The sequence below is a fragment of the Ahaetulla prasina genome, chromosome 2 (assembly GCF_028640845.1).
Source record: "Ahaetulla prasina isolate Xishuangbanna chromosome 2, ASM2864084v1, whole genome shotgun sequence".
NCBI lineage: Eukaryota > Metazoa > Chordata > Lepidosauria > Squamata > Colubridae > Ahaetulla > Ahaetulla prasina.
Genome location: NC_080540.1, coordinates 624,120 through 641,070, shown reverse-complemented (window position 1 = coordinate 641,070; position 16,951 = coordinate 624,120). Strand labels below are relative to the sequence as shown.

At 47.6% G+C, this 16,951-nt stretch overlaps 1 protein-coding gene across 1 annotated transcript; it reads right to left on the bottom strand.

Annotated features, from left to right (window-relative positions):
* Positions 1-1,009: 1,009 nt before the first annotated feature.
* Positions 1,010-10,192, bottom strand: LOC131193612 (H-2 class II histocompatibility antigen, E-S beta chain-like). Its single transcript, XM_058173997.1, has 5 exons — positions 9,751-10,192; positions 4,182-4,463; positions 3,910-4,023; positions 3,661-3,684; positions 1,010-1,951 (listed from the first exon to the last, which is right to left on the bottom strand). Exons 1-5 carry the CDS (start codon positions 10,190-10,192, stop codon positions 1,905-1,907), a joined length of 909 nt encoding a protein of 302 aa, XP_058029980.1. The 3' UTR covers positions 1,010-1,904.
* Between the last annotated feature and the right edge of the window lie 6,759 nt (positions 10,193-16,951).

Sequence of the window (16,951 nt, the reverse complement as noted above, 5' to 3'; positions counted from 1 at the left end):
CCTGCTGATCTCATCACCTGGGGTCGAGGTTACACAGCCATCCAGCTGCCGGACCGAGTGCTTTGGGTTCCAGCCAGACACACCAGACCGTATTTGGTTAAAGACGGTCCCCTTCAGCCATCCCTCAACTAGAAAGAATGCTGTAGTTCCCTGTTGCCTTTCAGCTACTGGACACTGCCTCCCTTCCCCCAGAGCACCCCTCCTTTTCCCCCATGGGTGCGATAGCTCACACTATTTTTAAAAGTTTTTTTCTCTCCCTCTCTCCTCGCTGGCTTATCTTAACTACCCCCCCTTGGTTCCTTGCAGTGCCAGGGAAAAGGGCGGGCTACGGGGGAGAACCATTCACCCCCACTCCATTTTTTTTTTTTCCTCTCTCTTCTTTCTTGTCTGAGACGGGAGGGACTATTAGGCTTTTTGGAAGCATTGCTTTTGTAAAAAGCTATGTAAAAAACTATGCAGATATATTTTCTTTTTAACCACAAAACAATTTTGATTCTAATTTTCAATCCTGAAAACACTTTTGATTTTACCTTTTAACCATGAATTTTTAACCCTACATACAATTTTGCTTTTGCTTTTAATTTTTAATTTTCCTTTTTCTGGAACTTTTTGAGGTTTAAACTGCCTGATTAAACCTAGCATTGTATTTTTGAACCTGTTAACATATATAAAGAGAGTTGAAAGGGACCCTTGGAGGTCTTCTAGTCCAACCCCCTGCCCAGGCAGGAAACCCTATAGCATTTCAGACAAATGGCTATCTTCTTATGTATGGACACATTTTTTTAAGCGTAAATCTGTTTTTTGGAAAATGCACTCAGGTTTTCCACATGAACTGACTCACCCAACAGCTTAAACCCTTATTTGCTGTTTGTATTGTTTCTTTTTCTTTTTTAGCAGCACAATATGTGCCCTGTTTTAGGAACTATTTCAGAGATACGTTAGAAAGTTATAGGATGTGATAAATTGGAAGGTTACAGTATGTGAAGAGAGAGTTAGAGGATGTTTTGATACTAGTGCTGAGAAAGTTTTAGGAAGTTAGAAAAGTATGAGCAAAGTAAGACAGATGGTGATTTTGCTAAGATATAATGTGGTTTGTTTTTGAAAGTTTTTGATAGCATGGTTTTGTTAGTGACCAACTTCCACACATAAATAAAAAGGGTGGGAGTTGGGTCTTTATTGATTGATTGTCTTTTTCTCTGTCTTCCACATAGTACCTTTGTTAAAAAACAAAACTGAGATTTGTATGTTTGTTGTTTCTATTTCAGTTCTACATGCAAGCTATCCATTCCCCCTTGGCCCCCTCCCTAATCCTCCAACAATGCCTTTTTTCACCCAGAAAGGGAGGAGGAGGGGACCCTTTCTCATGTCTTTTAAACATGTAACGACTTTTTAAGACAGTTTGGTTCTTTCTTGTTTTATGTATTCATGTAAGGATTTGTATTTTGAGATTTCTGTCAGCAGCGAACATCCACATCAACGGTGAGACCTTGAGGCCCTGGTCGACATATCAGTCCCTACCATCAAAAGATTGATGGCAACTGACTCTTTTCTTCCTACAAGAGACATTTATCGCTCCTTTGGCCTTTTCTTTCTCCAAGAAGGTGGATTGTGTGTGGTTTTAAAGGAAGAATGCTGCTTCTATACTGACCATCTGACATTGTACAGGACTCAAAGAAAAAACTAACGGACTTAACTTTGATATGATTTATAAGCTATTATAGTTGTAGTTGGTATAATTGCATTAGGATGTATAATTTTACCTTGTATTCTACCTATTTTTGTTAGAACAATTTCTAAAAGTTTATCTTTACTGGCTATTGAAGAACTCGAAGATGATTACACCCAAACTGCACCTAACAATTCCTGCCTGGTTGACGAAAAAGAAATAGACAAGGATAGTATGGCTAATATCTGTGTTTACACCACCATGAAACCGACTGATTGTCTGGTCCTACAAAAAAAAAATAAAAACAGAGGAGATGTTGCGATATTATGCCATATGAACCCCTTTATGAAACTGTTTATGAAATTACTTATGTGCAAATATAAGCATGAGCAAGAAATTGCTTATGTGCAAAAATATCAGCATAGGTAAGTCTGGCTAATTGTTATCATGTAAGCAGAAATCTGTTTGATGCCAAGGTTACAAAGATGTTTGCCAGTAAATGTAACAACACCTATGAGATAGCCACAGAACATTCCTTCTCTGATAAGGTCAACTTCACAGAGCTTCAAAAGAAGTTTGCTCCTACACACAATTATATGAGATTTATTAGTATGTAGTCAGGATGTCTCAAGATGTATTTCTGTTTGCTGTACCACGTAGGCAAAAAGCAGAGAACAAAGAACCACTTCATGGTAAAACTCCTCCCAAGAATCATGATCTTTCTCCCAAAATCATAGGCTTGTGGATGTGCTTGTAGTCACGTGTTCACGTGTTGAATATATGCTAATATGTAACCACCCTGCTTACCTTCTGTAACCCACCCCTAACCCCTAATCTTAATAAAAGGGTTGTTTCGAGCTAGCTCGGGGCTTGCTCACCCCGAGGAGAATTGGACTCTGCTTATTCATTTCTCACTCCGTCTGGCGCGGGGATTGCACAGACCCTTTCGTGGCGAGCCCGCTGGCGAGAAAAGCCACAGGGGAGGTTGACAGGCAGGGACGGATAGAGGGAGAATCCGCCCATTTCAGGGAGGAAAAGGCTGGGAAGGACCAGGGATTCCTCCCCATTTCATCTCCAGGGGATTCTGGGATTCTCTCTAATTGACTTAATTAGGGGTTTAATCAGGAGGGGAGGCCCTCTCTCTTCCCCACCTCCCCCTCCCTGCAGATGTTTCATATGAAGATGGGGCTACAATGGGGGTGGCAGCAAAGGGGGGAGCCTGGGGTCACTTGGGCAGAAATTGTGTGAATTCTCAGAAGGAAAAGTGCGGTCAGGAATAATAGCCTGTCAAGCCTCCAACTAATGAACCCAAAGGAGTCTGCATGGGGAGCCCAGAAGGATCATCTCCGACTGGAGGGAGGGAGGGTCCAGTTCACGGTGAAGTTTTGAAGGGAAGGAGTTCATTAAGTTGATAGGTTCATCTCAAGGACTTAGCTCCACCTTCCATCCAAGTACGGATGGAGTTTAAGAACGAGCTAACACAATAATAGAAAATACCTGAGATCAGTGGTAGGTTTCAAAAAATTTTACTACCGTGCATAGTAGCAAGGAACTCCGCCCCTTTTAAAACAGCCACAGGGGTGGAATTTGTCCCCATGCCTGAATAGCCTTGGGAACCCCCCTCCACAGTGAGCCTAACAGAATGGGTGGGTGGGTGGCTTAAAAAATGGGTTGGGGGATGTAAACCTGGGGTGCTCCCTCCCCAAGGGGGGAATGGGAAGGAATGGCCCCCTCCTTCCCTTCCCTTCTGCAATTTCCCAAAACTTGGAAAAATTCTGGACCAGATTTTAGCATTTGTGTGTGCTTTTGTGTTTGATTGCAATCCTTTTTCAGATCACTGCCCAAAATCCAAAAATTTGCTATATCCACAGCAAGGAGATATTGTTCAGGCAGGTTTATTCATATTCTTTTTAAGAAAAAAAAAAACAATATTTAAAAAACCACCTCTAAATTGCAGGAAGGGCTGAAATGAGGGAAGAAGAGGAGAAACTCACCTGCAGGTGATTGGATGGGAGTTGCTGGAAGGAGAAAAAGACCCAATCAGAAACCTTCATGGGCTGGAGGATTCAGGGGGTCCCCCTCCCCATCAATAGCCCATAATAAGTTGTGTGAGCTTCACTTATAGCCCCCCAAACAAGAGAAGCTGCCACAAATATTCCTCTTGGCCACCTGCTAAGCTTGATGAGAGGCCTACCCTAGATGGCCCCCTCCCCACAACCTCCCCTCCATCCCCCCAGACTCACCTTTCTTGCTCTTCAGGTAGGAGAAGAGCCCCACAGCCAGGAAGGCCACTCCTATCACGGCCCCCATGATCCCCGTCCAGAGTTTGCTCCTGGCAGAGCTGGAGGAACAGGGCTCTGGGGAAGGAGAAGGAGCCTCACCTGAGCAGGAGGATCAGGCCCACCTTCCCCCAGGAGGGTCCATTATGCCTCTCCCCACAGAGAGGGTCTTTCCTCCCCTTTTCAGGGCAGGAAGGGGTCCCCAGATCAGGAGGGGAGGGAGGGGAAGGACTTACCCCACTGAACGGTGATGGGGGCCTCCAGGCTCGAGTGTTTCACCTTGCAAGTGTAGAGGTCCCCCCACTGGGGCTGGGTCTCCAGCATCACCTGGAGCTGGTAGGTCCAGTCTCCGTTCTGGAGCTCCTCCCCAAAGGCCACACCCTCCTTCTCCGGCTGCCCATTCTTCAACCACTGGATCTCGATCTCCATGGGGTAAAAGCCCATTGCGGTGCAGAGGAGGATGGTGTTGTGGGAAGTGGGGTCCATCTTGGTGGGGGAGATGGTGACGGTGGGCTTGGCTGGAGGGAAGGAGGAGAAGGAGACACAGGAGGGCCCAGAACAGAAGACCAAGTTGGTTAGTTCAGGCCAACATCCACTTTTACTCCTGAAAATATTATATCTTTTAAGTCAGGGGTGAAACGCTAGTGGTTCACTCCGGTTCGGGCGATAAAAATAAAAAGTTACCGGTTCGGAGCAGTATTTCTGACGATCAGCTGTGCCGCAAGGTTACCTTTGCTAGAAAGCAGGAAAACTTACTTTCCAGTGAAGCTAAATCGCGCAGTACAGCTGATTCCTCCCCCCCTCGCTGTTTTACTTACTTTCCCAAGCCTCCTTTTGGTGCGCACTGCGCATGTACACACAGGGCATGATTTGTGCACACTGCGCATACATGTGTGCTTGACATACAGTGTACATGCGTGCACAGGACATGCGCAGCCAGCGAACCAGCAGCAAACCGGTTCAGAATTCACTACTGGTGGAATGGATCCAGAGGGGATCTTTGGGAAAGGGAAGGTGGGAGCAGTTGGAGGCTGAGGAGATCAGGCAGATCCCAGGATCACAGCAGAGAAATGGAGGCTGAATTAATTCTGGGGAGAGTTGAGGAAAGGTTGAGAGCCTCTCTTGGCGGCCAGAGAAAAGCTTTGGGCTCTCGGGGGAAGGAGACGCCCGGATCTCTCCGGAGGGAAAAGTCAGCTCAGAAGTCAAAGAAAAACAGAAAGAAAATTCCCCCAAAGAGACTCAAGAAACATCCTGTGATTTCAGGTCCCCTAAACTGGAGCCGGACCAACAATTGGCTCTAAATACACAGAATATTCTTTTAAAACAAAAGAAATAAAAGACATTGGGACTAAGAAAAACAGAGGCAATATTCTTGGCCTCTCCTTTGAAATATTTTCATTGTAGTAAAAATGATACTTTTGATGGAGGATTTCACAGGAAGAAATTACATTAATCTGAATGAAATTCAGGATCATTATTTTGAATTTCTATTAAAGTCAACATTTTAATATAATATAACAACAGAATTGGAAGGGACCTTGGAGGCCTTCTAGTCCAACCCCCTGCCCAGGCAGGAAACCCTACACCATCTCAGTCAGATGGTTATCCAACATTTTCTTTAAAATTTCCAGTGTTGGAGAATTCACAACTTCTACAGGCAAGTTGTTCCACTTATTAATTGTTCTAACTGTCAGGAAATTTCTCCTTAGTTCTAAGTTGCTTCTTTCCTTGATCAGTTTCCACCCATTGCTTCTTGTTCTACCCTCAGGTGCTTTGGAGAACAGCCCGACTCCCTCTTCTTTGTGGCAGCTCCTGAGATATTGGAACACTGCTATCATGTCTCCCCTAGTCTTTCTTTCCATTAAACTAGACATACCGAGTTCCTGCAACCGTTCTTCATATGTTTTAGCCTCCAGTCCCCTTTTTTTTATTATTATTATTTATTGAATTTTTATACCGCCCTTCTCCCGAAGGACTCAGGGCGGTGTACAGCCAAGATAAAACAAAACGGTACAAATATACAATTAAAATACAAATAAAAAACTTATTTTATAATTGGCCTAAAAAACTTTAAAAATATATAAAACTAAAAACCCCATTAAAATTAGTAATAAAATTATAATAAAATTATAACCCATAAAATTTAGGCCAGCCATGAATAAAGAGATGTTTTCAGTTCACGTGGAAGGTCCGGAGGTCAGGTATTTGGCGTAAACCCGGGGAAGTTCGTTCCAGAGGGTGGGAGCCCCACAGAGAAGGATCTGCCCTGAGCCGCCAGCCGACATTGCTTGGCGACGGCACCCTGAGAAGTCCCTCTGTGAGAGCGTCGGGTCGGTGGGAGGCATGAGGTAACAGGCGGTCCGTAAGTACCCAGGCCCTAAGCCATGGGCGCTTTAAAGGTAGTAACCAAAACCTTAAAGTGCACCGAGGCCACAGGCAGCCAGTGCAGTCTGCACAGGAGCGGTGTTACGGGAGCTACGCGAAGCTCCTCTATCACCAGCGCAGCTGCATTCTGGACTAACTGAAGCCTCCGAGTGCACCTCAAGGGAGCCCCATGTAGAGAGCATTACAATAATCCAGCGAGAGGTAACGAGTGCATGAGTGACTGTGCACAGGGCATCCCGATCAAGGAAGGGGCGCAACTGCCTAACCAGGCGAACCTGGTGGAAGGCCCTCCTGGAGACGGCCGTCAAATGATGTTCAAACGACAGCCGTTCATCCAGGAGGACACCTAAGTGCGCACCCTATCCTTTGGGGCCAATAACTGCCTCCACCAGTCAGCCGCGGCTGCAGCTGACTGAATCGGGGTGCCGGCATCCATAGCCACTCCGTCTTGGAGGGATTAAGTTTGAGCCTGTTTCTCCCCATCCAGACCCATACGGCTTCCACACACCGGGACAGCACTTCAACAGCTTCATTGGGGTGGCCCGGGGTGAAAAATGCTGAGTATCATCAGCGTACAGCTGGTATCTCACCCCAAAGCCACTGATGATCTCACCCACGGCTTCATATAGATGTTGAACAGAAGAGGCGGAGGATCCCTGCGGCACCCCACAAGTGAGGTACCTCGCGCCGACCTCTGCCCCTGTCAAACACCGTCTCACGGTCAGAAAGATGGGAGAGAACCACCGATACACGGTGTCTCCCACTCCCAATCCCCCAACGGTGCAGCAAGATACCATGGTCGAAGTATCAAAAGCCGCTGAGAGGTCTAATAAGACCAGGGCAGAGGAATAACCTTGTCCCTGGCCTCCAGAGATCATCCACCAAGCACCAAAGCTGTCTCATGCTGTATCCGGGTGGGCCGGACTGGAACAGGTCTAGATAGACAGCTCCATCTAGGTATTGGGGTAGCTGCCCCATACAGCCTCTCTACAACCTTAAGCAAAGCGAAGGTTGGAACCAGATAATTTCCCAAAATAGCTGGGTCCAGGGAGGGCTTCTTGAGGAGAGTCTCACCACTCTAATCATCTTTGTTGCTCTTCTCTGCACTCTTTCTAGAGTCTCAACATCTTTTTACATCGTGGCGACCAAAACTGGATGCAATATTTTAATAGATTTTCACAAATAAATCCAGAGATTTTGGTCCTGTCCTGAACCAGAGGAAGGAAGGAAGGAAGGAAGGAAGGAAGGAAGGAAGGAAGGAAGGAAGGAAGGAGGAGGGAGGGAGGAGGAGGGAGGAGGGAGGAGGAGGGAGGAGGGAGGAGAGGAAGGGAGGAAGAGGAGGAGCATGGGTTTTGGTATCTTTGGGCAGTTGATGAGCCCTTTCCTGAAGGGAAAATCCTCCCAGAGACCCTCAAAGGAAGGAGGAGGAGGAGGAGGCCCTGAGAGGACCACAAAGAGAGACACACAACCAACACAATTGTCAGGGGATCTTTGGGGCCACTTTCAGGATTATTAAAATCATCAGAAAAATTAGTACATGGAGTGAAATTTCCATGTTAAATATTGCTGGAATGAGAATTATGTCAAATATGCCAGACAACAAGAATGTTGAATTGATAGTAAGAAATAATTCAATGTTGAATATTGTCAATCAGGGGATTATTATCTCCAGGGAAACATCCTCTTTGGTAGTAAAAATATTTCAAACTATCTCTCAAATTTGGGAGAATATCATTTATTTATTTAGTAAATTCTAATATCCTATTACATGGATGTGATGATCCTCCTAGCTTTGCTGGGAAGAATTTAGGAGTGAAAATGAGTTTTGCCTCCAGACTGAATATGTGGAGAACAAAATCTCTGTCGGTTCCCCTGAAATAGTCAATAATTTAGGGCTGGTTTTTTTCTCTTAAGGGAGAAACATTTTATTTCATTCTATGGCAACAGATTATTTCTGGAGAACCTCCTGGGCTCCCAATGGGAACCTCAGACTTTAGCAGTTCTTAAGTGAAGATGATTTAAAGATTTTTCAGTTTCCATCAAAGGAGTAAAATTTCCCTGGAAAGGCCAAATGGCAAAAAGTGCAGCTGGAATTTTTGATTTGCACAATGTTTGGCCTCTGAAACCCCATCAGTTGATAGAAATAAATAAAATATTATTCACAGAGAATGTAAATTACCAACATTTCTAGGCGATCTGCGAGGAATCTGGAAGAGAGAATGAAAGAATCTGAGGCTTCAGGACTGAATGGAGGCCGGATTTCTTTCTTATGACCCCAAATTCAGTTTTAAGGTTTGTGGGAGTTTTTGGAGTCTCCCCCCCCAAATCAGGAGCCTTCCCAGGAAGGAAGACGGAAGGGATTTGGCTGCAGGGGAAGCTGAGTCTGGGACCAAAAAGGGGGTTTCAAGGGGGCTTTTCTCCCAGACCCCCAAAATTGGCTGAAGGAAATTTCTCAGTCTCTGAATCAGCTTCTGCCCAAGGCAGAGGAAACGCCAGACCAGGATTCTGGGTGATTCGGGTTTGATTCATAATTATAAATTCTATCTGGATTGATTGATTATTAATTATTTTAATTTAATTTATTTATTTTATTTATTATTTACTGTAGCTTATTTATTCTGTTCTTTAGTTTATTATTTATTTTATTTTATTATCTATGTATTTATTTTAAATTGTGTTTATTTAATTTTTCATTTATTTCATTTTATTTTTTTAAATTTATTTAATTTCATATATTTATTTGTTTTACTTCCTTACCTACTTATTTGTTGGATTTAAAAGATGCCGGAGTGGAAATGACTGAGAATAAAGAATAAAGAGAACTAAGACCTGCAGAGAAAGGAGACCACCATCCGCTTTCACTGATTCCCTTTGAAGATCCATTTTTTTAAATCCTAAACTCCCAAAGGCCCCAGAGGGGGAGGGAGCCCCCCCCCTTACTGGCCTTCCGGAAAGGGGTCCAAGTGGGGCTTTGCTGGGGGGGGCCAGAGGAGGAGGAGGCTGTGGGGCTGCTCAGAGCCCTGAATCCTCCTTTTAATTAATATTTTAGTTAATTAACTGATCTATTAATTAATGTTTACTACTGAACTTCTTTGCCTTTGAAATCTGAAATTGCCTATGGGCTGTTTTTGTGGTTTGATGTTTTTTCTGTGCTGCCTCCCAGGATCCCTCTGGGAGCTTTTAAAGTTGGTGAATGAATGAAGTGGATCCCTTGGAGGGATCGAATCGAAGGGATCCCAGATTCCGGGCAGGAGGGGATCTTGGGAGGAAAAGGGAGAGTGATGGGAATGATGGTCGGAGGAGGAATTTGAGGGAGGAGAATAAAAAAGGAGAAAAATCTTCATCCGGGAGAATCTTCATCAATCCAGGGAAGGAAAAAGGGGGTCTCGGGATCCCCTCCCCCAAAATCCCCCCCCTCACCTCTCCGGCCAACCACTTGCGCCCTCTGGGCCACCCCGTAGTTGTGCCGGCAGAAGGAATCCACCTGGGCCTTCTCGTACTGCAGGCTCTGCTTATCTCTGTTCCAATAGTCCGCATCCGCCTCCCCAAACTCCGTGACGGCCACGAACTCCCCGAGGTCGCTGTCGAAGCGGGCATATTCCTGCCGGTCGTAGAAGTAGCGGTCCAGGTATCTCACCCGCTGCGTCCCGTTGAGGAAGCGGCACTCGGCCTTATACTGGTACAAGAAATGGGCTGCAAGAAGGAGGAGGAGGAAGGGCGTCAGGAGGGACTCCAGGGCCCATCGCTCCCAGCCATCAGTAGAGGAAGGGGGATCTACGTGCGAAGGGAGGGTGGCTGGAGACCTTCCTTGGAGAGACTGGAGAAAGACGCCCCCTGGAGGAGGGAAAGGGAACTTTCTCATCCCAGAAATAAAGAAAAGAGAAATAAGAGGAGGAGAGGGAGGAAGAAAGGGGAGAGGAGGAGGAGAGGGGAGGGAGAAGGAAGAGGGGAGGGAGAAGAGGGGAGGGAGGAAGAGGGGAGGAGAGGAAGGAGGAGAGGAAGAGGGGGAGGGAGGTGGGAAAGGAGGCAGAAACTCAGCTGGATCGGAGAAAAGGAACTATGGGGGAGGGGCTGAGGGAACTTTCTACATACCTCCCACTCTCTCTTCCTTTGGGGGGCGGGGGATATGGGGAGGGGGCACAATGAGGACATCTAGACTGACTCTCCCGGGGGTCTCCCAGTCCTTCAACCCCCACCTTCTCTGAGTCGCCCCAACTTTTCTCCTTCCCCAGAATCTTCAGCCCACCTCCCTCCCTTTGGATTGGAGGATTCTCGGGAATCGCAGCCAGTGGGGGGGGTTCAACTTGTTTACTACGGGTTCTATGGGCGTGGCTTGGTGGGCGTGGCAGGGGAAGGATCCTGCAAAATCCCCATTCCCACCCCATCAGCTGGGACTCGGGAGGCAGAGACTAGATGGGGGCGGGGCCAGTCAGAATTTTTACTACCGGTTCTCCAGAACTGCTCAGAACCTGCTGAAACCCCCCTCTGGATCACCCCTGTTTCCTCTCCCCCTTCCCCTCCCCCAAAAGACCCCCTGCAGCCCCCCCAGAGCCTCTCAAAGGGGGGGGTCTCCAGCCCCCTCACAAAGGGGAGTTTTTGAGAGCCAATTGAGGGGAACAACTCAGAGCCCCCAAATCCTCTACTCTCACTACTCCCCCCTCCCCCTCCTGGTCCCGATGGAGCAGTGGGGGATTAGGGTGGTTGGGGGGTTCTTGGTCTCCTCTCCAAATTCAGAGTCTCCCCAGAAGGGACGGAAGCCCCCCCCCTTTCCTGACCGTCAAAGCCTCAATTCTGAGATTCACAAGAAAAAAGGAAGTTTCTGAAGAAGCCAAAAGACTTCAAGGTATTGGTTACCACCTTTAAAGCGCTCCATGGCTTAGGACCGGGCTATCTACGGGACCGCCTACTGCCGGCTTCTATCTCCCATCGTCCGGTACGCTTCCACAGAGAGGGACTCCTCAGGGTGCCGTCAGCCAAACAGTGTCGACTGGCGGCCCCCAGGGGGAGGGCCTTCTCTGTGGGGCTCCCCTGTGGAACGAACTTCCCTCGGACTTCGACAATTACCTGACCTTAGGACCTTTTTGAACTTAAAACTTATTTATTCCGTATGGCTGGACTAGCCTGATTCTTATTTTTATTGGATGGGTTTTAAAATTCTGTGATTTTATGGGGAATGTTTTTAATATTTTGGGCATTTAAATTAGTTTTTAAGGATGTTTTTAATTATTGTATGTATGTATATTTTATCTGCCTGTTCACGCCTGAGTCCTTCGGGAGAAGGCGGTATACAAAAAAATATTATTATTATTATTATTATTATTTTGCTCAAATGCCTCTTTTCCTTCCGGGATTCAGGGCTATGCCTCAGTTTCCCCCTTTCGCTTCTCCTTCCCTTCCTCTTTCCATGCAGCCCCCTCCCACCCAGGCACTGGAGGGGGGGCGGGAGAGGCTGCGACCCCCACCTCCGCTACAATCGGGGAAGGGGGGAAGGGTATGAGGGAAGGAAAGGATAGAAGACCACGCAGAGATCCAGGTTGTTGGAGGCTCTGGAGACCCATCGGTTTTCTCCCCTCCCCCCTCCGGGGTCCTTCCCAGCCCCCTCCTCCCCCGCCCAGCCTTCCCAGGGTCTCCCCCCTTCCTGGGATCCTGGCCAGCGCCCCACCAGCAGCATCAGGGGACCCCAGGAAAGCCATGGATGCTGCCCACAAGCGCCCCAAAGGGAGAGGAGAAAGACGAGGCTCCCAGCCCCAGAGGCGGAATCAGGGGTCTGGATTGGGGGGAGGAGTTTTCTCACTTCATTGGGAGTTTCCAGGAAGAGTAGGAGGACCAATGGAATTCTCCTTTCAGCAGCGTCATCGGTCTCGGGCAGAGCCTCCTTGACTTCGCCGATGGAGATAGTTCCCCCGCAGAGAGAAGCGGAGAAAGTGGGAGGGAATAAGTTCAGTCTTGGGGGCTGCATTCTAGGGGTGTTTCATGCCAGCTCCGGAGGGAAAGTGGACTTCCTTTGCGCCCCCAATGATTCTCCTCAATCTCCTTTCTCTGAGCGCCTGGAGGGCCGACTAGATGCCCTTTAATTCCAACAGTGCCCAGGGCGCCCAGACTGGACCTGCGAGACCCCGGAAGGGCAAAGCGGATCCAGAGCTCAAGGGGTCCTTCTGGGTCCCCCCCCCCGTCTCAGTCTGGAAGGAGGGAGCCCCCAGCAGCTGCACCGGGTGACAAGGGGGGGGGGAGGCGCAGCCCCACAGCCAGCCAGGACTTGGGAGTCACAGACTCCCCCCAATCCGAAGGGAACCCAGGAAAACCCTCAGCTGACAGTCCATGCAGGAAGAGGCGGAGGGGATCTGCAGGGATTCCCTCCCAATCCCCCCCGGATCTTCTTCCCAGCCTCCTCCCCACTTCACGGGAGAATCTCCGTAGGGATCTCTTGGCTTCACAAGAGAAAAGGGCGATTCTCTTCCTTGAAACGCGCGTCTCTTGCTCGGAACGTCTGGACGAAGCGGCTCCATCATTCCTGCCGCTTCTTCTCTGCCAGGGAACTCCACCTTTGGCCTGCAAGGCTCGGGAGAGAAAAGGGATTTGACGGGGAGAGAAATCCGCCTTGGGACTCCCAAGTCCTAAGAATCCAGACTCTGAGATCAGCTCCATCCTTCTGGAGGGGAGTTGGAGGAAACCTTTTCCCGAAAGAAGAAGAAGAAAATATCCATATCCACCGATATTTGTAAGAGGATCTGAGCGGATTTTCTTCCTTGTAAAAGATTTCAATATTATTTAGGAAGGATGGATGGATGGACAGTATATCAAACGAAGAATAAATTTATAATTTATAAAATAACCTGGAATTTTAATAGAAATTCTGGGGACTTCAGTGATCCCGTATCCACCAATATAGGATTAAAGCCTTTTAACCATCACAGTCTGGAAATCTCCACCCCCCACAAATTATCCCCAAAACAGACATTCTCTTTCTTCTACTCCTCTTTCACTACATCCATAGAAAATGGTTTTTCTAGTCTTTGGGGGAGATTCGGGTCCAGTGAGTTATGCAAAGGCAGCTTAGACAGATCCTGAATTCCGGATTCTGTTTGAAGAGCTTTGTGGGTCCATAGGTGGCCTGGGTCCTTTCCAGGGATGGGGGGCTGGAGGGGTCAAACTCCCCCCTGCCAGCACCAGCCTCAGCAGGCCAGAGCCAGATCCCCACCCCCTGCAGCTGTAGGAGGCAGCAGAGTCCGAATCTGCCCCACAGTTGTGTATCTGGACACAGCCAGTTGCACAAAGTATCCCCAGATCCAGGCAGCCTCTGTGGGGAATCCATCCCTCCCCTGACCCAGGCAGAACTTGTGGGCCCCTTTCGTGCTTCCCCTCCCCCCAAATATTGCGCTTTTCTCTGAGTTGTCTCTGCCATCCCCAGACACACAAACACACACAGAGTTTCTTTCTCCAGCCCCCAACAGCTGCAGAGGCGCTTGGGCTTTGCTTCCCCAGCCTGAAGCGTTGGGCTCCTCCAAAGCGGAACTGAGGAACTGGCCAGGATCCAGCAGGCAGCAAGCCTCAAATCTTCATCAGGGCAGCTCAGGGACTCTCCTCCTCCTCCTCCTCCGCCCCATGGCTGAGTCTCCAGGTGGGGCAGCCCACAAGGTCCTCTGGCCCACCGGAAGTGGCCGAAGGACCCAAATTCTCCCCCTTTGGACCCCTTGTGTGGAGACCCTCCCTGCTCTCTGGGGGAGGCTCTGATGGAGGAAAGATGGAGGGAAAGAGAGGAAAAGGGGGACCAGCATGGAGGGGGAGGGACTCATTTGAAGGAATTTATTTATTTTTTATTTTCGATTTATACGCCTTCTCGGAAGGACTCAGGAAGTGTACAGCCAAATAAAAATTCAATATATAAACATTAAAAGAAGTTAAAGAAATATTATAATGTGGCTGAAATTTTAAAACAGTTTAAAATATTAAGACATAAATACAAAATTTCAATCCAGTTGAATAAATAGGTGCGTTTCAGCTCAGGTCCGAAGATCAGGCACTCTTTAGTGTCAAATCAAAGCCATTTTATTTACAGGGTTTTAAAAGTATAAGCACAGTATACAGATTATGAAGTAAAATATTATTGAAATGAAGTATAATATTAATTTAAGACAAAACTTGATTATAACCAACATTTGTAGTTTCACCTCCAGGAGCAAGAATAAATAAACTCTGTGGTGAACCCCCCCTTGAGCAAGCAACATAAAGTTTTCCGTGGGAGAAACATGGTGATCTCAAATCCCCTCCACAGGACTTCATAGATTTTCCCTGTGACTTATTGATCCTGATTGAGAATGCAAGTCTCCATTTTTTTTCAAAAATTTTTCAAATTTCAAAGCCTGAAATCTGAGATTCAGAAGAAAAACGGAAGTTTCTGAAGAAGCCAAAAGACTTTTGCTTAAATGCCTCTTTTTCCTTCTGGGGATTCAGGGCTGAAAATGCCATTTTTTTTGTTTTTGTTTACATTTATATCCCGCCCTTCTCCGAAGACTCAGGGCGGCTTACAGTGTATAAGGCAATAGTCTCATTCTATTTGTATATTTTTACAAAGTCAACTTATTGCCCCCCCCAACAATCTGGGTCCTCATTTTACCTACCTTATAAAGGATGGAAGGCTGAGTCAACCTTGGGCCGGGCTTGAACCTGCAGTTTCCCTCTTTGGCTTTCCCCTTCCTTCCTCTGGGCAGCCCATTCCGACAATCTCAAAACATCTGGAGCAGCCTTGAACACCTGGGCATTGACAAAATCCCCTCAGTCAATTGCGGAAGGCAGCTCTGCTTGCAACTACTTAAAACCTGCCATTGGCTCCTCTGCCTGGAGACCGATGGCCTTCCAGTTCCATTTTCATTGGTTGGGCCGATGTTCGACTTTCTGGCAGTCAGAAATAGAGTTCCCCCCCTCCCACCCCGTTCTTCCCCTCCCTCCTCCTCCTCCTTTTCTCCTTCCCTCCCTCCTCTCTTCTTCCCCTCTCCTCCTCCTTCCCCATCTTCCTTTTATTCCTCTCTTGCATTTCCTTTCCTCCCTCCTCCTCTCAGCCCAGTTTTCCTCCTGCTCTACCTGGGCAGCCTTTCCTCTCTCCTGACCCAAGACTGGGGTCGGGCTTCCTCAGGCACCAGAGACCGGCAGGAAAGGGGATCGCTCCCGGGGAGGAGGTAAAGAGGGCTTGAGACCCCAAATTACCTCCCTTGAGCCCTGAGCCTCAGGAAGGTGGGAAAGGCTAAAAGGTATTTAGAGGTGGGAAAGGACCAGGAAGGTGAGACACCCCTCATTTCCCATCTTTGGGTTTCCACTCCACTCTAACCTTGTCCCTCTCTCTGGACAAGGAGGAATTGGTTCCCGAGTCTTCCAAATGGTGGGAACTGAGAAGGAGGAGAGTTTGGGGAGATCAGGGAGGCTAAGAGAGGAATGGAGTGTTACCTATGCCTCCCACCGACCCGTCGCTCACACAGAGAGGTCTTCTCAGGAGTGCCGTCCAAGCAAAGCAGTTGGCTGGCGGAGGAAGGGCCTTCTCTGTTGGAGCACCTACCTCTGGAACGAACTTCCCCTGGTTTGCGTCAATTACCTGACCTTTGAACCTTTCACATGCGCAGCTTGCACTGGCTTCCTGTGGTCTTTGGTGCGCTTCAAGATTTTGGTTACCACCTTTAAAGCGCTCCATGGCTTAGGACCGGGTACTTACGGGACCGCCTGCTGTTACCTTGTGCCTCCCACCGACCCGTACGCTCACACAGAGGGCCTTCTCAGGGTGCCGTCCGCCAAGCAATGTCGGCTGGCAGCCCCCAGGGGAAGGGCCTTCTCTGTTGGAGCTCCTACGCTCTGGAATGAACTTCCCCTGGTTTCGTCAATTGCCTGATCTTGGACCTTTCGCGTGAGCTGAAAACGCACCTATTTATTCAAGCGGGACTGGATTGAAATTTTATTGGGGTATTTATGTTTTAAGATTTTAAATGGTTTTAAAATTTCGGCCACATTATAATATTTCTTTTTAACCTCTTTTTAATGTTTATATATTGAATTTTTACTTGGCAGTCCACCCCCCTGAGTCCTCGGGGAGAAGGGCGGTATAAAAATCGAAATAAATAAATAAATAAATAAATAAATAAATAAATAAATAAATAAGCATGAATTGAATTCATAAAATGAATACAATTAAAAGGAACATGGTATTCATTTTATGTATTAGGAACATAAAATTATAACATAAAATAAAATAAAACATAAAATAATTATGAACATTAGGGGACGCGGTGGCTCAGGGGCTAGGACGTTGAGCTTGTCGATCGATCGGCGGTTCGAATCCCTAGTGCTGCCATGTAACAGGGTGAGCTCCCGTTACTTGTCCCAGCTTCTGCCAACCTAGCAGTTTCAAAAGCACGTAAAAATGCAAGTAGAAAAAATAGGGACCACCTTTGGTGGGAAGGTAACAGCGTTTTGTGCGCCTTTGGTGTTGAGTCATGCCAGCCACATGATCACGGAGATGTCTTCGGACAGCGCTGGCTCTTCGGCTTTGAAACGGAGATGAGCACCGCCCCCCTAGAGTCGGCAACAACTAGCACGTATGTGCGAGGGGAACCTTTACCTTTACCTTTTAAAGGGAACA

Excerpts from the sequence above, each read along its gene's own strand:
- LOC131193612 (XM_058173997.1), bottom strand. The coding sequence starts at position 10,192 with ATGAGAAAGTTCCCTTTCCCTCCTCCAGGGGGCGTCTTTCTCCAGTCT. Across the intron at positions 4,464-9,750 it reads GCAAGTGGTTGGCCGGAGAG|CCAAGCCCACCGTCACCATC; the intron begins GTGAGGGGGGGG and ends CCTTCCCTCCAG. Across the intron at positions 4,024-4,181 it reads CCCCATCACCGTTCAGTGGG|AGCCCTGTTCCTCCAGCTCT; the intron begins GTAAGTCCTTCC and ends CTCCTTCCCCAG.